General features: G+C 37.5%; 1 protein-coding gene across 2 annotated transcripts; it reads left to right on the forward strand.

Annotated features, from left to right (window-relative positions):
* The first annotated feature begins 33 nt into the window (after window positions 1–33).
* On the forward strand, window positions 34–4,883 carry LOC104156113 (actin, alpha cardiac muscle 1). Of its 2 annotated transcripts, none has more exons than XM_009710491.1 (6): window positions 34–232; window positions 1,344–1,668; window positions 2,316–2,477; window positions 2,591–2,782; window positions 4,009–4,190; window positions 4,555–4,883. In XM_009710491.1, the coding sequence occupies exons 1-6, from the start codon at window positions 104–106 to the stop codon at window positions 4,696–4,698; spliced, it is 1,134 nt and encodes a 377-aa protein (XP_009708793.1). In that variant the 5' UTR covers window positions 34–103; the 3' UTR covers window positions 4,699–4,883. The 2 variants fall into 2 exon arrangements, with proteins under 2 accessions (XP_009708793.1, XP_009708794.1); XM_009710492.1 differs by having other exon boundaries at window positions 104–232; window positions 1,473–1,668.
* Window positions 4,884–22,498: the final 17,615 nt, after the last annotated feature.

A 22,498-nucleotide genomic window follows, 5' to 3' on the forward strand; every position in this document is an offset into this window, starting at 1 on the left:
GCCGCCCGGGGGGCTCGGAGGGGCCCGGCGGCAGCGCCGCTCTCTCCTCGGAGGTCTGGACGCGACGCCGCGCTGTTTTTCAGGTCCGTGCCTCCCTCCGAAGATGTGTGACGACGAGGAGACCACCGCACTGGTGTGCGACAACGGCTCGGGGCTGGTCAAGGCGGGCTTTGCCGGAGACGATGCCCCCAGGGCCGTTTTCCCATCCATCGTCGGCCGCCCGCGGCACCAGGTAAACACGGAGGCAGGACAGGGGCAGGACAGAACCTTCCCCCCTCTCTCCAGGAGTCGCCTTCACTCGTTCCTTCCCTCCTTAGTTCTTCTCTCCCGTCCCAAATACCCTGCCCTTCCCTCTGCTCACTTCTTGCGGTAGTGCTAGCGACACATTTCCAGGTCTCTCCAGTGCTTCCCTCAACTCCCCTGTTTGGCTGTCCCTTATCTCCTTTCTATCACTTTCTCCCTTTCCTCCAGCTATTTCTAACTCACCAACTTTCCTCTTGACTCTCTCCCTGTTCTCTCTCCTAATGATCCCAAACCCAGCTTCCTGCAAAGCTGCTGCCCATTCCATCCGCTAGGCCAGACCTGCTGTTTGTGCTAGTTCAAAGGCATCTCCATTGGCTGAATTTACACACGATGCAGTTTGCTTAAGGCCCTTCCCACCCATCCTGTCCAATGTTTCACAGACCAAACACCTTCTTTTTGTCTGTCTTCTTTTGTCTGTCTCTCATCTTACCTTTTTGCTGCTTTCTATGCCTCCTTTTCTCTGTTCCCGTGTCATTCTCCTTCTCTTTTGTCATGGTTAAGTCAGTACGTAGAAAACATGTTATTTTTCTCCTACAATTTACTTGGTAAAAAGTTTGTTGTTTTTTTATTTTTAGCTAAAATGTTTGCAGTTTGTATTTTATTATCATGAATAAATTACTGCTGAGGCTCTATAGTAATACGGACTATCTTCCTTCACTAGAAGGCTAATTTTTCTCTGTATCTTCTTGTTTATAAACTCTCTTTGTATATCCGTCTGTGTCTTTTCCTGGTCATGATATTTTGCAGTTTACTTTCAGTCAAACTTTTGGACCAGAGAGAAGTAATTGAAAATAAGAGATGCATTAACAAAGGGGGGAAAATCCTTTCGTCTGAGTAAAGGAAAAAGGATTTTATGAGAAAACTTCAAATTCCGTTGACTTAATATTTTAATAATGCTCATTTCTTTTCCTAAAAAAACTTTTAGTGGTGTGACTGCTTGTATCTTTCTTGAAAATAGCATAGTTGTCTGTGATGTAATTGTTTGGACTCTGTGATGATGTCTTCCCCGAATAATACTCTTCTGTATTTTCTTCTCTTAGGGCGTTATGGTTGGTATGGGTCAAAAAGATTCCTATGTGGGTGATGAAGCTCAGAGCAAAAGAGGTATCCTTACTTTGAAATATCCAATTGAACATGGCATCATCACCAACTGGGATGATATGGAGAAGATCTGGCATCACACTTTCTACAATGAACTCCGTGTAGCCCCTGAAGAACACCCTACCTTGCTCACAGAAGCCCCCTTGAACCCTAAAGCTAATCGTGAAAAGATGACCCAGATAATGTTTGAGACCTTCAATGTACCTGCAATGTATGTGGCGATCCAGGCTGTCCTGTCCCTGTATGCCTCTGGTCGTACAACAGGTAAAATAAACAAAGAAACACTATTTAGGTATTTCCTTTCAGGAACTCTCCTTCCTTCCCACTCCAAATAGGAAGAAAACCCACCAGAACCCATTCAAATTTACAGAACACTAGGTATTTTTAGTTTATAGCGATTGACCGTAACAGGAGCAGAAAAGCCAGTACAAAGTAGTCTATGGAAAGAACAATGTGGACCTGTCTGCATTGCTTTTGGAGAGGCACTGACTCTCCTGCTGCTTGTCATGACGCAAAAGAGGAGACATTCCTGTGAAGATACCGCAGTTACACAAGTATTACACCAGTTTAAGGGTTCAAACTGGGCCCAAAAGATGCCCATTATCAGATCAAGGGAGTCACTATGGCAAATACACTTACTGCTCAGTGTAGTAGCAGCAAAAGACTACTCATATGGATTAGCTTAAAATATGTACAGAACAACTATTTTATGGAAAAGTTCACCCAACCAGGAATGTCCAGGCAAGCAAAGACAAAAGGAATGGGCAAGATCTTTATGGCTAAAATAGAATGACGCTACTTTATACTGCCTGAAAAATCCTGTCTTTTCTTGTTTGTTGCTGCTTACTGTGCCTAAGGGTTCTAACCATTTGCTAGGTGATTCAAACTGCTCTCTGACATTTCTCTCCCAGGTATTGTTCTTGACTCTGGTGATGGCGTCACCCACAATGTACCTATTTATGAAGGTTATGCTTTGCCTCATGCTATCATGCGTCTGGATCTGGCTGGCAGGGATCTGACTGACTACCTCATGAAGATCCTCACGGAGCGTGGCTATTCCTTTGTGACAACAGGTCAGTCCTTCAGCTTTGCCCACCTGTGAAAATCCTCCTGTATCTCTTGGCCCATCTTCTTCCTCTAGTATTTTGCTTATCCAAACCTTGATTTGATTCCCATATATCTGCAGCTGAACGCGAGATTGTTCGTGATATCAAAGAGAAATTGTGCTACGTTGCACTGGACTTTGAGAATGAAATGGCCACTGCTGCCTCTTCCTCCTCTCTGGAAAAGAGCTATGAATTGCCTGATGGTCAAGTGATCACGATCGGTAACGAACGTTTCCGCTGCCCTGAAACCTTATTCCAGCCATCCTTTATTGGTAAGTGTTCCCAGGAAATTCTCCTTTCTGTAGGAGGTATGAATGAATCAGAAGATCTAGAAAGTGTCCCACTCCTCTTCCTGCTTACCTAAATTTGGCATGAAATCAAACATAAATAAATAATGAGTTAGATCCTCTGGTCGCCGTAAGCTATGCTTAATGTGAGCTCAGCTGGTAATTAGCTGAGCTCTGGGCTCTTGTTGCAAGTTTTAGATCAGGTTTTAGGGTCACAATTTTTTAGCGATAAAATGTACAGTTAGAATATCATCACTAGGGAGTTGGACTTGATCCTCGGGGGTCCCTTCCAACTCGAGACATTCTATGGTTCTATGCCGCTGATGGCAAGAATAGCTTCCAGTGCTGTATTTGTAAGGCTTACACTTAAATCAGTATCTGACTCCGTGAAAAAGTAAAGTGTCTGGGCGGGGAAAAAATGGAATGAAGGTGTGTGTACATTTATATGCACTGTAGTTAAACATTGCCCTGGTCAAGGTGGTAAGCTTTGCTGTTTGTGAGTGCAGCTGACGGACAGAGCAAAGGCTTATACTCCTAAGTCCTGAGCAATAAATGCAGTTGTTCATCAGCTGATATCTTATTGTGGATCTAGTGTCAGGCCTTTCAGGAAGCACCTGTTAAAATTAATAAATTGGAATGCAGCCTACAAACACTTGCTTCTGGTTTTGTTTTCCTTACCACCACTAATATCTTGGTCCATGTGTTGGTTATGTCTTGCCTTGATGTTTATGGACAGTATAGACTGCATTTTGAGTAGAGCTGAAAAAGAAATGAAGTTACTATTGTATTCTTTAATTCTACTTCAAGTATTTTCATTGTCTTTATTGCTGTCTTTACTTTATTCAACTAATGCTTTTTATGAGACTCTGAGATAACCTGATACTCATGTTTTCTGTTCTATATGTTTCTCCCATCGCTATATGCTAAATGAGTTTATCTTGTGTGTCTACTTCTCTTACTGTACATTTTGAGTATCTTTCCTTTGCACATGCATTATGATTCTTACCTTTTCTAACAAATAATTTTCATTTTCTAAGCTAGTTCTGTATTTCTATTTTTTACGTTTTTCTGTAACATTTAATAATCAGTAAGTAATTTTACAAGAAAAAGATCATAGAAATTCATATTAATGATGAGGAGAAATGCCAAGAGTTCTTTTCCTGAAGACCTCTTGTACAGTTTACTCACCTACTCTCTTCTTTCTTCTCAAGGTATGGAATCTGCCGGTATTCACGAAACTACCTACAACAGTATCATGAAGTGTGATATTGATATTCGTAAGGACCTGTATGCTAACAACGTCCTCTCAGGTGGTACGACGATGTACCCTGGCATTGCTGATCGCATGCAGAAAGAAATCACTGCACTTGCTCCTAGCACTATGAAGATCAAGGTAAGGAATTTCTACCATACAACGTGGATAAAGATGGAGAAAATGTCCGCATCATGGAATTGGAATATAGAAACAACTCAAAAGTAGGATCAACAACTGATGGACAAATGAGGAGAAATTTCGTTTAATCAGAATAATTATATTGGTTAGAAGCAAATGTTAGAAAAGAGGAAAAAATGGTTATAGATATTCTTAAGGAATATTACTTGTATTGTACCAGCTGCTGAAGATCAATACTGTTATTATAGAGGAGTTCCTTATTTACTTAAGGAAATGCCTAGAGGTTTGTTACATTGATGATGTAGGTTGGTCATTCAGAAACATAACTGTTAAATGAGGTTTTTGTTGTTTTTCTTTATCCTAGATCATTGCCCCACCTGAGCGCAAGTACTCTGTCTGGATCGGTGGCTCCATTCTAGCATCTCTGTCCACCTTCCAGCAAATGTGGATCAGTAAACAGGAGTATGATGAAGCTGGTCCATCCATTGTCCACCGCAAGTGCTTCTAAGCACTTTTCCCTTCAATTTACTTCCCACTCAGGATGACGACAATATGCTTCTTGGAGTCTTCTGGCAACCCTTCCTGAACTCTTCAGTCATTGTACAGTTTGTTTACACACCCGTGCAATTTATTTGTGCTTCTAATATTTATTGCTTTATAAATAAACAAGATCTGGGACTTGCAACCTACAAATTATTGTCTTTTGTTTTATTATAAGTATTCTTTGGTCAAAAAAATGAGACTGAACACCCTGGGATTTGGAAACTCTTATCAAACCTATCAATGCCTTCACTGCATGCATGTCCTAACTGATAAAGGCATGTTAGGTCACGGTTTTCTATTAGTAAGAATTTTTACTTTATAGTTTTAATTTTGAAAACTGAAACAAAAGAAGCATCGTATATCAAGGCTTACAAAGAAAGAACCTCGAGGGTAGACCCAGTTAGTGGAGCAAGTGGAAGGAAACCTCTCATATTCACTCACTAGGTTAGAAAGGTTTCTTCTGTTGCATTTATTATAACCCAAGTATTTTAATATTAATTTATTGTAAGCCAAAGCTTCCGTAAAAGAATTATGTTAATACATTTAGAATGTGATTTATAACTAATTAGCTCAATCCTAAGGAGTCATACAATTGTTTTCTGTGGGCTATAAATATTTATGACAAAACATTAATTCAAACTGACAGCTTACTCATCTTCCCCCATCTTTTCAAAGCCAGAGATAAAGAAGTGAAGCCTTTATTGTACTAATGCACAAGAATCAAACTTTTTCTGTATAAACATACAATGGTTATAATCATGATTATTTTCACATCATCATTCATATGTCCTAGGCAAGTTTTAATCCTTAATCTTTCTTATCTTTTGTTGCTATTTGACCCAGATACTACAATCATAAATTGCATACTTTATATGGACTTTTCTGTTCCTCACCATGACTTTTTATAGCTGTGCTCTTTGATTTTTTAAAAAAGTGATATCTAAAAGGTGAAGTACAGAATGATCTGGGACATTTTCATTAAAATAAAGAAATTAGTATCATAGTTGAACTATGTACAGGCTGGAAATTGCCTCATCTGGATTTTGGAAATCAGTTAAAGCATTTATCAAACTGTGCATGTAGTTAGTTAGGCAAGTGCCATTGCAGGTGTTTGAAAAGATTAGATTTCATGCTAATTTTATATTCAAATGTTAATTAAAAAAAATAGACAGTTTACATAGTTGCAGAGAAACTTTCTATTTCTCCCACCTCTTATTTTCTTGAAAGGCATTAAAATTGGTCATTAGATCTGATCTGCAATTAAGTAGAGCTGATTTTACTTTCTGAATATATGAAGATAACATTTAGTGTCTGTCTCTGATTTACTTATCATTAGAAGACAATTTACTGAGATGCCACTATAATTGCTAACCATCAGCTTGCAGTTGAAATATTCAAATATTTCTAGATAATTTTGCTTTTGGGCAGAGAAGGTCGATGGAGTTGTTTAAATATAAATAAAATTTGAACATAAATACAAAATTTTAAACATCTTTTACAATTTAAACATTCATTTCAATATTTTAGACAAACATAAAAATGCAATTTTAACATAAGTAGGAAAATTTAAGCATAAATATGAAATACTTATTCTTACACTGCACACAGTATTACTGAAATGCTGCTGCAAATAAACCTTTTCACAATACAGTACAAATCAATTAATCTGTGAACCTGTTAAGGCAAAGTCAACAGTCTCCACTGTTCTCAAAAAGGTTTCCAGAGTAGGGAATCACTCTGAAGTTCAAACCATGGAGAAATTGTGTACATGGGAACTTTCCCAGGTGTCTGACCAACACAAATTTAATTACTCAAACTTAACATTCGCCAATGATGTTTGCATATTGTTGTTCAGAACCATTGCACTTTTCTTGCTTGGTCTTGCTTGCTAATTTGAAAGATTCGACTGGTCAGAAAGGTCATCTCAGGTATTAGTGTGAATTAATAGGGTAATGCTGGACATAAATTGCAATTAATTGGAGCTTAAAATGTTAAGCAAGAATGCAAAGGGCATGCTAAGTCAGACCCAGTGGATGCCTGACTGACTGGCTCTGAGTGGTAGGTCAGGAATGGCAGGCGTACAACTGGCACCATGTTCATGGCTGCGATCAAGGAGTTCACCCTTGAGTATGTGGGCATAAGAAGGGAACTGAAGGAAGCCACGGATTGCATGACTCTTGGAAAAATTCCTTCCATGGACATTTTGGGGTTTGTAATTCACAGTTTGTGGAAATGCATATAAGCAGCAAGGATTGTGCAAAATAGTAATATGCTTGCATACATGTAGGCTATGACTAAAAAGTAACAATGCCTTGCCCTTTTCCTCTTGTCACAGCATGTTTCCAGATGTATTCAGTTTTAATGCTATTCCACATCCACTTCTTCCTCTGCATATATATATATATCACCTAGTCAAAATACGTTTCTACCTTTGAAAAATATGTATTCACACTCAGTACAGTGAAAACTTTAATAATTCAATGGGACGGGAATTATGATAACTATTTATGGAAGCAAAAATAGATCTTTTAAATATGGATGATGCATCTGATCAATTTGATTGAGAGGAATTTGAGTGTTAAGTCACATAAGCTAGGATTCAAAATACCAATAAGAGGTGCCATTGTTAAACTTTACCTTCTGTTTACATTTTACAACAGGTGGTATACGTTTTGTATGGCAAATGAAGATGATGGAATGGGATGCAGAAATTAACTGGCGAGCACCTCTGAAACACCTCAGCTAATGAAGACATTGACAAAAATTTTGACACTAAAGGATCGCAGGTAACCTTAATTGTTTTTGATGAGATTCTCTTTAGATGGAAGAAGGAAACTTAATGTTTAGCCAAATGTATAGATTCAACACACGCGTTTCAAAAAGCAGAGTAGATACATGGCAAAATGTCTGTCTGCCACACCGAAGTGTGTCCTGTTATTTGACTTTGCAGCTTCTTGTTGCTCTATATGTACAACGGAGTGGAAGTAATTCTCTGGAAGTCAGCCTGATGTGATTTTTAAGCTACATAAAGAGGATTTATTCAGTAATATGGGCCAAAAAGTGTCAAGAAATACTGACATACATCAGTAAGATTGGGGACAAAATCTTATGTCCTGTTCTGGCAGCCAAAACAACACAGCCTAGTATTTCTGCTTTCTACTGAAGGGTATGGGGGTATTACCACTGCTGCCTGACCCACAGATCTTACAGAAAACTTTCCTTGTAGATCAAGGAGCATATTGGCACTTAAGGAGTATTGAGGGGCAGGATTATGATCAGAACAGAAAGCTTGTAATGTCTATATGAAGTATGTGCTAAGAATCTGAAAATCCTGTGATTCTGCTTTAAAAGATGGAGTTTTTGACACAAGATAAGGAGATGTTCCAGAAGTCACTCGTTAGTGCTTCAAAGTTCCTTCAAAGAAATTTGGAGAACAGTCATTATAAATTTGGTAGAGTTGTCTACTTTGCACTAATCTTCTTTAAAAAGGCTGTTTTAGCTAAAGCTTTAAAAAAGTCAGCCTGAGGCATAGCACTAATATGAATATTTTTAGCTTGAATAATGGAATTCTGTGGAGTGATAATTTTTTTAATGTAGAATAAGAGGGTTTTATACTTAAAAACACTAGGTGACTCTAAATATATGTGACAGTCAGATTAATCTACAATAATAACACAACAAAAGAAAAAAATAGAGAAAAACCTCTTCTCTGATGGTTGGATAAACTGAGTATGAGACCCGGGGAGACACTGATGCTTTCCTCCAGTAACAGCTGAATGTAGTCCCACCCTGAAGCATCCTGTGACAGAACCCTCTGTCATTATTAAGACACAAGAAAAAGAAAAAAAAAAATCATAAAATGGAGTGATTAGTAAATCTCAGTCATTACACTCAAGAAAGAAGTAATTGAGGCAGTTAACGTACTACCAATTACTTTTGCTTTTTCTCCTGGGGATGACTATGATTGCTGAAACTTGCAAACTCAGCGTGCAGAAATGTTAATTATTGGAATAATTTTATTTTGCTGATATGTAATTAAAGGATGGATTTAATTTGTGATTAAGGTTGGATGAAATTAATTCAGCAGGCATTAGCAAAAGTTAATATACCTGGTGGCAATCCTATTTTTCATCATAAAGAAATAATTCATAAAATACACTATATCTGAAGTCTACCAAATATAGGGTAGTATGCTTTCTTAGAGGAGATGAATTGCATTTTAGAAACATATTTTGACTAGGTGATATATATATATATGCAGAGGAAGAAGTGGATGTGGAATAGCATAAAATTTTATTGACATAGTTTTACATAACACGTAAATGATATAGTAAGTTTGGGAAGGTACCCAATAAAATTCAGGTAGCAAGGCAGTAAGAAAGAGCTTAAAGATTAGTTCTGAGTCTCTAAGCCCCTCGGGTTTAGATCACCAGTCAGTGATAAGGAGGACTACATGAGCTTTCTTTCCAAGTGTCCCAAATGCTTTATGAGCTACACCGTGGCTTCTGGACATGCTTTTGCCAAAAGGCGATGCTCGAAGGGAAATCAAGGAGCTCCTAGGTGTTAGAGAGGGACTACTACTCCAGCCCTTCTAGAGAGAGTGGAAATGTATGGCTGTAGCAGCACAGCAACTTCTGCCCATATTCCTCCCTCTCCCCCAGCTTTCTGTAGCTGGCTGTGTCTGCCCCAGCAGCAATGAGAAAGCAAGCAGGTGAAAAATAGTGTTCATTTCATTCTGGGGAGGAGTGGCTCTGGGAGGCACATACTGCTGGACTAGTCGGGGTAGGGAGAGCTTTCACAGCATCCAGAAGCACAGGCGTTTTACAGTAGCTGCTATCAAGGAAAAAAGATAAGTTTAGGGAATCCTCATGTTTATGTAATAGATTGGTTTTGACATTAAGTTTCATGCTGATTCTTCTTTATTTTTTATTTTGCTTGTACAAATTATTTTCAGGACACAGGCTTCTGTCTTCAAAAGCTGGCTCTATTTTATAAAACAAAACAAACCAAAACAAAATCCAAACCCAAACAGAATAAGAAACATTAATCTTAAGCAACAAAATTGTCTACCTGGTCTTTTTTTAGCTAAATGTTTTTGCTTACTAAAAATCTTTTGAAGTTAACTCTTTGTGTGTGTGTTTACAATTCTCTGATTCTCTGATAGGCCAGAGGGCAGAAGAATTCTTGCAGAGATAGAAATCTCAGCAGATTTTAAAGACAAACCACTGAACAAGTCATAAGAAAAAGCAGTTTACTCTTTACTTCTTTAGCATGAATTATGTCTTGAATTTAGCACCTAAACTGGGAGATTCTTCCTTGTCAAGGAACACCACCTACAACAAAACATTGTTTTCCGCCAGTTAAATCAAAGCCATTCTGTGGCTGTAATTTTACTCTGGGTGCAAGATTAAAGGGAGTCATCTCCTCCTCAGTCTTCTCTTACAGGCTAAACAGAAAACACCTTTCTTGTGCTAAACTTCCGACTTCATAATCTGATGTATTAGTTTGACAATTTGAGTAACTGATTATCAAAATTAATATAATTATTCAATTGAGTTACTAATTCAGCATTGGTTGTGAATTCAACTTTATTACCATACTGTTTCGTTCATAATTAAAACACTGAACTCGCAGCAGTCAGCCTGTTTGCATATGTAGAAATGTGAGTTGTGAAAAATACAATCTGTGGTTTCATTCCTACAAATGTTTAATGATTTCTTTGATCCATATTTAAAAATCCATATATATATTTGCAGGAATTAATATATAGTAGGTATGTCACAATCCTTTACGAGATACTACAAAATACCCAGATATACTTTTAAATTGTAATGTAGTGTATTGTAAAAAACAAAACCTTTGATATGTGACAAAACTTTTAATATGTGATGCACAGGTTTACAAAAATGATCTTAGGCCTTACTAGTCTTATGGTGCGGAAATTACTTTGGATTTATTTTTAATAGAATTTGAGCTCTCTTGTGCAGTTCAGCTCTGGATGGCAACCAGACAAGCCGCAGTAATGCAGTAGCTTTTGGTCTTTTGCCCATATATTTTGGCAGCTAGATAGAATGAACTTTGAAAGAGCCTTACATCGAACTGATATCATCACTGTACATACGAAAACGAGTGATTATGCTATTGCTGGTGATAGTCTGTCTTGCATTTGATTCTGGGTTCTCCAGAGTGATTGCTGTAATAACATATATATATATACACACACACACATATATATGTATTTATACATATGTGTGTATATATATATAAAAATATATTTACACATGTGTGTGCACATATATACGTTCAAATATTTTCCCTAAGTCTTCTCTCTAACTTTACAATGGAATAGCATCCCTGACTTGGTAACAAGTTTCACAGACCACACCTGGACGACATATGAGTACCCCCTCTCTAGAAAATTAGCATAGTTGAAGTTGGAAGGACAAATATTTCATGACAGAAACATCACAGAGATATTTAACTAGGACAAAACTGTGGATATTTTGTAGCCTGGTTCCTGAGACAGAAGTTAATTCCTGGTTTAGTTTTCTGCTAAGGGAAAACCTCAGAACTTCAGAATTTTGAGAAAAGACCAGAACTGAAATGTTTTTAGTGACAGTGTGAAATACTCTTTTCTTCTTACAACCTACAGTCAAAACACCACAGAGGTATGTTCTTCAGATGTAGCCTGAATACATCACATACTGCTGAAAGTGTAAAGGGTGCCCAAAGGCATGTAGAGAATAAGTTTGCAATGTCTGATGTCACATTCTGTATTTTAATGGCTGCAGCAATAGTTCTGTAGACTTTTCCTTTCTGATCAAACATAACATCAACTGTTGTCATCAACTGGGTGGACAAATTTGTTTCTGCCCTTTCATTTCAAATGAGACTGTGAATTCTGCCCATTGTACTGGCATCTAACAGAAACAGGAAACTACCTTCTGACCTTATTTTTGTAAATAAACAGCATATGAAATTATCAGGAATAGTACCCTGCAGGCTCTTCTTTCAGTCAAAAGACATACAAAGGGTTCCTTTGCTCATTCTGTCCATGTGTATTATATAAAGCAAATATATTGCCATTTAAAATGCTAAAAAGACTATTTCTTTTATAAGTAATAATACAGAGATGGTGATTGTGCAATCTCCAAATAGGGTTGTGTGGTGACAGAAAGACAGAGAGAGCTATTAAAAGCTTGACATTTATCACTCTCAGTGGTTAAATTTACCATGGTATTTGTGGCATTTGCCAATCTAAGTATAGAGAATGCCACGAATACCACAGAATAGATAAATACTGCTGTGCAAAAACCAACGAACTGCTGGTGCTGCTCTGCTAAACCTACAGTGCTTTATGTTTTGGAAATGCATTGCAGGTGCTACTAGTTAGGAGTTTCTCAGTATGGAAAAGGAAGAAAGTTTGTTATATTTTTCTTGTCCTTTATGTTGTCTATTTAGACCATAAAGTCTTTTGTACACGAAAAACTTCTGCATGTCTGTCTGTAGCCTCCAGAGCAATGGCGACCCTATCAGAGTTTGAGTGTCCTAAAGCTAATAAAACCCAGATCATGGCATATCATTCACACAGACAAAATGGAGTCTGTCCAGTACATGAAGTTTAGGAAATGTTCCACTGGAAAATATGCCATGTATCTTGTGACAAGCAACTCACTGTGCAAGTCTTGGTGGAAAAAATGGCTTTTCAAGCAGAATGTTGTTCTCTATTACATTATTTAAGAACTCTAGAGCTCTGTTTAAGTCCTGAAGGACAGAATCGGTATAATCAATCACATTGTACACTTACTCTAAGACACACAGAAAAATCATTATTTTCTTTGCAATAACTGCAGCAAAGACATTAAGATAACAAAGTACATAATGGAACAGTTTTTTCTTCACCTAATGAGACAACTATAATGGGGGTAGAGGAGATAAAGGCTTTGCCATTGTCTTATAATGTTGAGATTTTGGACTCTGAGCACCCAAATCCCATTTGTACCTCGGAAAACATTGTTTCTTGACTTCTCTTCTCCAGGTTCACAAGGTGAACATGAAATGGACAGCTGCTGTCAAGTCTTATCTGCAGGTGCAGTTCTGTCCCCGCTTAACTGGAGGAGGTGCTGTGGTGCTAAAGCAACAATTCTCATAGCTATTGAGTTGTGTAAAGGATATTTTCCTACTGCTTAAGGAAGCATAGCAAAAAGTTGAAAGAATGTGGCCATAGTTGTGACCAAGTTCTTCATCTTTGGTGATGATATGTGCTTGATTCCCTAACAGGATTTAATCCTTTTAGGACAGACCTAGGCCTAGAGTTAGATTATTTCACTGCCACGGAGCTGTTGAGACTGGCTATTTGATTATTTCTTAAGTTTTTGAATCCATCTGGTTACACCAGATGGCACTGAAGAATATATAATGAAATTCCTGGGCTGTCAAAAAAACTGTGTTACAAGTCAGTCCTGCTGTCAGTCCTTGACATGAACTCTTCCCATTCATTTGGAATTCTCCCCCAAATTCCCTGCTCTTTCCACAAACATAATTTGCCTGGTGAAAGCAATGGAGGGAAGTATGCTAGGGAAAAAGGGTCATGTATCCAACTTCAGTCATTTCTATAGTCATTTAAAATTTACCCAAATAATAGGTAAGTTGACTTCTTTAAAAATCTCTTGAAGTGTGGAATTTATTTTGCTTCAGTGAGTATTATTTTGGAACACCAGAACTTCAGATATAACTTAAATGTAGAACAAAAATGTTGCACTATATTCTTAGGTCCATTAAAAAAACATGTAAAGACCACATTCTCAGATCAGATAAATCAGAACACTGTTCTTGTTTTGAAGCCAATGATACTAGTAGGACTGTCTAAAGTAGGGGACAGTATGGCTATTTTCCTGAACAGTTTTTTTTTTTCTCTTCCCATGCTGTAAATCTCCAGTGCATGCTTCTAATTCACCATTGAATATAGTGGCTGAAAAGAGTCAAGTGGAGACACTTTTTAAGTTTGTCTTTGTGAAAGGGCACTTGATGTGGACTTTGTTAAACTGCGTGTCTTGAACTAGGTTCTAGTGTAACCTGCTGCAGATGCTGAGAGTTAACTTAAAAGCTGGTATGTGCAACTTTTGAATTGTTTATTATGTCTACCAAAATGCTGGACATTTTATGTGTTAAAAGTAGCTGTTTATCTCTGAATAGACTTTTTGACTTCTGAGAAGATGATTTTCGTAACAAATACCAAACATAAGAATGACTTTTGTGTTGTCTCAAGTGAGAATGCAATGCTACGCAGTCACAGAAGACCACTTGGCACTTGAGTCATGTATTGCTTTAACTTTGGCTTTTCTATGTCTATTGTGGTTTTGATTTCTTATTTACACATTCACTTAATTAAAAATAAAAATATTTTAACAGGCTATTCATAGCCATTGTAGCAGTGTGCTTGATTTATTCCAGAGGCAGCTGTGATAGGTCATACCATCTCTGCAGGACAATCATCCCTGCCTTGTGACGCAAGTATATTGGCAGTTTCTAGTTCTGGAAAGATTATTTTTCCCTGCTTCCAGAGAAAAGAACAATTACATATCTTTTATTTAATTTTTGATATATTCACTTGACATATTTCTATGACCAACCCTCCCCATGAAAAGAAAGAATAACTCTTGTTTATTGTGTCAAAACCAATATCTTACTTTACACTATATTGTTTTTTTTCTAAAGTCTTCTTAAAAACTGAAGAAAACCACATTATTGGGAAGGGCTAATCACAAGAGGATAGACCTTACAAAAGGGGAAACTCAGTCCCTGTTCTCTGCTTGAGGACGTTTCTATCATCATGGCACAGACAGGAGGCTTGCCATCCGATTTAGTTCAGCTTGTTGGCCGCATTGTCTTTCACAGTGAAACATGCTGTATTAAGTGTGTTTTCCATTCAACAGGAACTCTGCCCGCACGGTGTGTATGACTCATCCACCTGTCTAGCTGGTGTTCTTTGGATTAATTGATCTATCTTTGAGCTCATGTTTTCTCTCATGCCTTGTTTGTCTTTGTGGTAGTGATATTTGGATTTCACACATTAATTTTTACCGTACATAGTGCCTTCAAGCCCAAGGAACAGTTTGCACTGACATTTCAGGTAGCATGACACTGGACTTTGATAACTAGTTGGTGTAATTAAACCAAATATGCTTCACAAATATTTATTAAAGCCCTGTGTGGACCTGGCTGTCATTTTTTTTCTCTCCCCCACGGCGCTAGATTCCCTGTAAGCCTATTCTCATAATACAGTTTCTGCCCCAAGGCAAATCCTTTGCTCTGTGGAAGTATATGAAATAATGAAATGTATCAAACTCCACTAATGAAACAAATCAGATGAACAATTTTTCTGTGTCTTTGTGACATACTACTTATTGAAATATTTTTTAAACAGGACAAGTCTTTAAGCGCTTATCAGCAAATATTTGAAACCACTTGCCTGGATATACTTACATGGTGAAACCAGGGCTGGAAATCTACTGATTTCTATTCCTCAACATCAGAAGAGGTCTGGTTTTGAGAAAACACTGGATAGCTGCATCTCAACGTGAGGCCTCGAAAGTCCTGTCTGAAAATGCTCTGTGTGCAATTTTCATCTATTTTAACCGTGTGAAAATCTTTATTAAATCTAAAAGTTAGGAGCCCCAGTCCTTCTGTTTTATTGATTCTTTGTAACCTATCTTTTCTTTTCAACCAGAGTGAAGCCACTGGGATGAGACAAGTCCTCTGTAGACTTGTTCTTAGAAGTTTCCACCAGCAAGTTTGTGTTTCATCGTGGCTCTGGGCTGAAGGAGGAAAATGACAGTAAATCCGGATGGGGAAAGGGAGGCTTACTGTCCCGTGCCAGGAGGTATGACCTCCTTATTGGTTTCAACACAGCCCGACTGAGTCTGCCCTGAGGAATTTGTGTGCATAATGGAGATATTCTGGAGGGGGTGACTGAAGAAAACAAAATTCTGTACTTCTTTTATTGTGCTCCCAGCAGGTACAGACACATACAAATGTAAGAGATGCTCCAAAACCTGAAGAACCAGAAAATGTAGATAAAACCTGATGTAGAATTTACAATAAATCTTAGTAATTGATACAAAATAATAGTTGAGAAAAATGTACACATAAAATATTTACCCATTTGCATGTAAGTGTAAATATATGACGCTGGTCTCACTCTGTCGTAGCCTTTGAAGTTCAACTGACACACATTTTAACTGGCGGATTCTACAGTTCAGGGTCTGTTTTAGGTGTTCAGCCTGGCAAGAGGAGGGTGTGGAGCCTTTTGGTTTCCCTTGATCCTCAGCTAGGTGTAGAGCTGGGCAAGCACGAATGGGAAAGGTACCCAGGGATGACTCCAACAGCTGCTTGGTGCTGTTGTTAGAGTGAACCAGCCTGCCCACACCAGGTGTCCGAGCTTCCTAGGAGCATCATAAAGAAGGTGTGGATAGGGCAAGGAAGGTATGTCTTTCCACGCTGTTTACCACTCAGTAGGACAGACACAGCTTTAGATTAAGGAAATCATGGAGCAAGGTACCATGAATTTTGTTTTTTTTTTTTTTTTCTATTAATCACTGATAGTTTGGTTATGTTACTCACAGGACAACAGTCTGCACTTTCTTACAGGAAAATGTGAAAGAGGTTGCAAACAGCTACAAAGCAAAATGTCTAAATCTAAAATGAGGACAGATTTGCATAGGATGTGAGTAAATCAATGCAGCCCTTGAGCAACTCTGACCTATGCGAGAAATTACGTGGGTTTCACTGTTATCTAGAAAAACGAACTGTAACTTCCGGTACCATAGCAACATTACGCATAATGCTGATTTGTCTTTTTTCTTAAAAGCACAGAAATAAATCATGCACAATTGTAGGTATTCTACAATGTTTTATGAATGATTGAATTTACCTTTTTCTCTTGCTGTGTCACAAATTCTGTCCTGCAGCATAGTCAAAAGCACACCATCTCTAACAGATTCTGGAAAATATAGTTATGAATTGAATATTTCAGAACACAAAAATGTTTGCAGAATCTGTAGGTAAACATTTCAATTTTCTGTGGGATAAAAGAAATTGAGCACTGTTATCACAACTTTATAAAAATCAGGGCTTTTGATTCATAGAAAATTTTGATATTCCAAATTCAATTATACTCCATTTTGGAACATAAACATTATAAAAATTTAATGACGTGTTCATCCTGGAAAACTTTTTTATTGAGGAAAGATTAACAAATGGTATTCAATACCGTTCAATGGTATGCTCCACAGCACTGAACAGATGCTTTTTGTTAATAGTTGCGGAACTCACAAAAATGCCAGTTTAAATCACCACCTGTGAAACTCCAGGTATGCATGATTGGGATGGGTCTGGAAAACTATTCTGGGTCTATGAATCGGTATTTTCCAGTGAAAGTGTGTAGATCTATAGACTAGACTAAAGATTCTAGACTAAAAAACTGACACTCATGAATGTTTATAAGATTTAAATTAACTTGAAAGTGTTTTTTTTTTTTTTTAAATATTCTATGAAGTCTACAAAATATGTCAGATTCTTCTGGCAAACCCGTAACTGTATATTCTTGATCCACATGTAGTCATGTCACTGAAAAGATAACTCGATAGCTTTAACCTAGGACCTTACCTGGAACAAAGTCTAAAATCACGTGGAATTTAAATATATTCTCCCCACACAGGCCATTTAAACCACCTCAGTAATCTTATAGAAGATGATTCCTAGAGAATAGGAGTTCCTATGGAAATTCTCTATTAGATATTATTTCATATTTTTTTGCAGTCTGTCACGCAAATAGACACTGATTGTAAGACAGATGCATAAATACATGCATTTGCACACACATGCTTATGAGTGTATATGCATTTATACCTTATATATCTGTAATGGATTTAATATTAAATATATTTCATACATTTTTATTGTAACTGTAGAATCTTTGAAGGACAGAAGGATTAAAAAAAACCCTTTGCATTTCTTACTGAACTCCCGCTTTTCATTCCCGTTCACTGACATAGTTTACTTTCAAATCAATCATTTGACTGCCCTAGTTATTTCAAGGGATTGTTTCAGCCTGGACTCTGAAAGGATGCTTTAATGTAATGTGAATTCCCTTCTGAGACTGGTGAGAAAGGGAGGGAGAGGCTGAGAGTGAGGGGCACCAGGAATACTGAAGACATATGGTGGTGTAACAATCAAAACAAAGGAAAGCAACTCTGCCGTAAATCACGTCACTGGACTGAAAGCAGCTGGGAGTATAGAGATTCAGCATTTGGATGAAGACAAATGTAGACAAGGCAAAGCAAAGCAGTAGGTCTGAAAAAAAATACTTGATGTAATGCATTCACGCTGAAATACTGAAGCATAATTTGTCATAAATAATTTTTTTTTCCTATGGAATACAAGAACCATCAAAATGCTGCTTAGAGTTCCAATATAGGGGACCCTTATCTTGTGATTTGATCTTATTTTTTGCTGTTCTGGGTATTCTGAAGCACTCACTAACTTTCTCATTATTTGTATTCTCCCATCAGAGATTTAAAAATGTTTTTGTGTAAATAAGATCTTAAGCTTTTTTAAATTCTGGCTCCATTACAGTCAGTGGTAGTTGCCATTAGTATCACAAAAATTGACTACCATAGGATGGAGATATTATGATATAAATTAAATTTTAAAAAACATAATTATCATTAAATTTAATAAAGTTTCTTCTGATTACAATTCATAACTACTTTTGATTTGTAAGGAAGGGAGGAAAATAAGGTTTGCCAAACTGAGTCTCACCAATATTCTGTATTGGTTCTGGCATAGTGGCTGTATAATTAGCTGGTATTTTACCATAATGCCCTAATCAGTTATATAGGGCTGCGTACCTTTTGCAATATGTATATTTGAAAAAATAGATTCTAGGAAAAAAAAATCAATTGTTCATCAATGAAAGATCATTTTCATTTCCATATTGAATTTGTTATTATGTTAGTATGTGCATATTTCTTTGCATCCTTACAACGTGTGCCAAAGCTGATTGTATGGAATCTTTCATATTCTTCCGTGTCCAAGGTATTTTTGAAAGGGTCTTTCTTTAGAGAGTATAGAACCTTAAAGTAGACTATAATGGGAATCCATATAAGGTTTGCTCACAAATTTACACTTAAGCCATCACAGTCCATGAAACTGCGTTAATGAATGCTTTAGCACAGTATGAGTGTTCTTTTGAGATTGGTGAAAGACAGAAGGAAAAATCAAGAGACTGGCAGCAGAAGATCTGGCCCCTGGAATATTTTACTTATTTTGTACTTATTTCCAAAGCCTGTCTATTCGTTGGATTTGATTTAATGACGTTTTCCTTCTTCTAGCTGTAGCCTGTCTGCAAATGAATTGCAGTTCACTCTCAGGAGTTTGCAAGAAGTGCAGATCCTGCTGCACTGGGAGCTGTATATATGCCAGAAGTGTATGCAATTGTGTTTCAATACATAGGTCCAAATTATTTCCAAGGAAACTGATTTGAGCTGTTAATTTGTGCATGAGAAGGTCATTGTGGATAGGTGACAAGACCCCCATGAAACTTGAGTAATTTTGTCTGTCAGGGAATAAAATATTCTGTAATTAGAAAAGTATGATACTTAAAATTTATTTTCTAGTTAAAGCAGATACATTTAGATATTTTAAATTATCTTAGTTCAGAACACTGTGGAATATTTACTTAATATCTGCCCCCCTCATGAATTTTTCTTATACTAACCCTCCTGGCAAGAATAGTTATGGAAATTCAACATGATTTACGAGCCCTCACTTTAAAAGCTCATGAGTATTCATAGATTTATTCCTTCTTTACTGATAATATTCATTGATTTTTTTCAAAGAACTTTCCATTTATAGCAATCTTCAGTCGTAGATATGGACCTCTGATGCATAACAGAGTCTTAGTACAATTATAAGGATAACTGATGATTTTGTCTGTTCATGTGTTACAGAAAGCCGTGAATACTGTGTACTCAACACCTTCCTGTTCTTGAGCGGAGAGTGTGTAAATGCAGGCTGTATTCCATCCTCACAGCAAGGAACACAAGTGCTTGCCCTGCTATTGACAGCTTTGACACAGACACTGTGGACCAGATGTGAAGAGTGTGCTACCTATTTCTTGGCAGCAAAACGACAGTGTTCTTGAAATGTTGCCTTCTCTTGTGAAGGACTGAGGTCATTAGTACATCCAGATCTCGTACCTTTTGGGAAGTCTTTACTTTTGAAACTGTAGGAAAAATACACTTTCTGTGGTGTGAAAGACTAGAGTTGTCTTTTGAAGGAATTTGATTTCAGAAAAAACCACAGAGAGGGAGTTCTTATTAAGATGCACATAGCAGCTGACTGCAGCTAGGATTGTACTCATATAGTGGGGGGAGAACGTATGCACAAATGCTCATTTTAAAGAGAGACAGAAAGTGTAGGTGGAAGCAGATGACCTAGATGATTTTATGAATAAAAGATATAATCTGATGCAATCATTTCATTAATAGACACATGGCACCAAATGAAAACAGAGCGTAGCAGATGGCTTTGAGAGGTCTTAAAAAGGCATTTTCAGTTTAGTAGCTAATGACTTAGATTTCGTGGACTACACCAAATACTATCAGAAAAGAAGCACTTACCATATAAGCCTTCCAAAGAAAGTTTGACTGCTTTATGAAAGTAATGCTGAAAAATCTCTCTTTCGTGACACTAGCTAAAAATACAGTCACAAAGCTATAAACAAAAACTTCTAAAAGAAAAACCTATGATTTTCTTTAGTAAGAGCTTACGATTTTTAATTAAAAGCTCTTTCTTTGCTCCCAATTTGCTACAATTGGTGGAAACAGTTGTTTGCAATATAACAATGAAATACAGTAATTTGTCATGCGGTTTTGGATCTGAATATGACATTTGTTCATTTGCCGCAATTATGGATCCACCGTGAACAATGGCAAAAAAAAGATCATTGGGGAACGTCATTGGGATACTACTGAAAATATGTAGCTTTATTTTAAGACAAAATATTTGGAATAAATTTAGGATGAATCTATAACTTTAAAAGGAGGTAATACACAGGGAAAGCTTTTGTAAGATCTGGATTATGGTTTACATCAGTAAACCTCAGCATAGACAATAACAAAGCAGGGCAATATCGTTTAGGACACTGTCTGACAGCAGGTATGTCACTAGCCATGTGGCTTCTTCATCCCGCCCCAGCCTTACCATCCACATCCAGGCTGCAGGGGGTCAGGAGAGGAGAGCCAAATGTGTCAGCCCTGCTCCCAGTCTAATCCGCTCCGTTCTTGAGGAATGTGCAGCCTGCGAGATTTGACTGCTCTCCGGACCCTTTACAAAACCAGATCAGGGCAAAAGGGTTGGATTTCTTAGAGAGAATCTGGCCTATAGCTTCTTAGAGACAGATTAACCTTGATTTGGCATCAAACTGAGGACATACACAGTCTCATTCTTCAGACCTAATCCAAGATCAACTTAGTCTATATTATTTTATCACAAATTAATGTTGCGGCAATGGCATCTTTGAACACACACAGACTCTAAAGTTTTCTTTCTGCAAAGAAAGTTTTCCTTCTGCAAAGCTTGTTTGAGCTCCTGTTAGGAACAAGAGAGTTTATACTGAATTTTGTCCGCAGAGGAATACTCATTCTCTTCGATTGCAAAGCAAAACAAACAAAAATACAGCCTCACACCCAAAAGCCTATATGTGGAGTGGGGAGGTGGTTTTCTTTCCTTTATATGCAACTGATAAGAATATTGAACAAGGCAGGCTTGGCCCTGCTGCAAACTGATACTGCTGCATCATTAGGAAATGGTTCTTTGTAAGCTGGGAGACATAAAGCTTTGATAATCCTGAATGTTTGTGAATGAAATGTAGGCATGGTTTTCTAATGTGAATACCATACACTGTGCAAGATACATCCACAGCATTCTTGGCAGCCCACTGCTCTGCAAATCCTGGCGATACCATAGGCTGAAGCATTCAGGGGAATGGTGTGAAACCTAAGATGAACCTTTAGAAGCTGAAAATCTTCTTATGTCTACAACTCTCTCTTACAATCATGACTATACATAGTCTGAGCATTTTGTGATTTAGATAATTTGTCAGATAAGTCCACAGGTTGCTGTTATACATGTAATGGATAATGGAAATGCAAATAATTACATTCTTTGTACACCTTTCACCATTGCACTAAACACTCAGCGAACATCAAGTTGATTCTTATTACTACTATTTCGACAATAAGTCAGGGCTCAAATTAAGGACAGCAATTCTTAGTTCCAGAAATTGTGCATGTAAGTTTGAGTTATATCAAACTCCTGTAAGTTTTCCAGTCACTTAAAATGTGTGTTAGCATCATGAAAGAGACTCTCACACTGAAGTTATTTTTTTTCCCAAACTCACTAAGGTCTGAAGCTCAGCAAACTTTCTCTAGTCTATGGTCAAATATCCCGCATGTGGATATGATTGGGGAGAGCGTATGAAGTTGCTGTTAAAAAAGGAGAGGTCAGCTATTTTGGAATGAGATGCAGCTCCTTTAAGAGCAGTCCTGAAAGTATTTAACTTTGAACCATATTTAAATCAAAAGCAATTTCATAACAGTGCTTACACGTTTGTGGCATTCATTTATGATATTTCCCCTTCATGCCTACACAGCCGGGCTGTCAGTAGTAAGTAGAACTCATCGCACACAGCAAGCACTGCC

Source organism: Cariama cristata, unplaced genomic scaffold (genome assembly GCF_000690535.1).
Source record: "Cariama cristata isolate BGI_N322 unplaced genomic scaffold, ASM69053v1 Scaffold32911, whole genome shotgun sequence".
Lineage (NCBI taxonomy): Eukaryota > Metazoa > Chordata > Aves > Cariamiformes > Cariamidae > Cariama > Cariama cristata.

What these genes read in the sequence shown, in the direction of transcription:
- LOC104156113 (XM_009710491.1), top strand. Translation starts at nt 104, where the DNA reads ATGTGTGACGACGAGGAGACCACCGCACTGGTGTGCGACAACGGCTCG. An exon ending in TCGGCCGCCCGCGGCACCAG is followed by an intron (nt 233 to 1,343) that starts GTAAACACGGAG and finishes TTCTTCTCTTAG; the next exon opens with GGCGTTATGGTTGGTATGGG. An exon ending in ATTCCAGCCATCCTTTATTG is followed by an intron (nt 2,783 to 4,008) that starts GTAAGTGTTCCC and finishes TTTCTTCTCAAG; the next exon opens with GTATGGAATCTGCCGGTATT.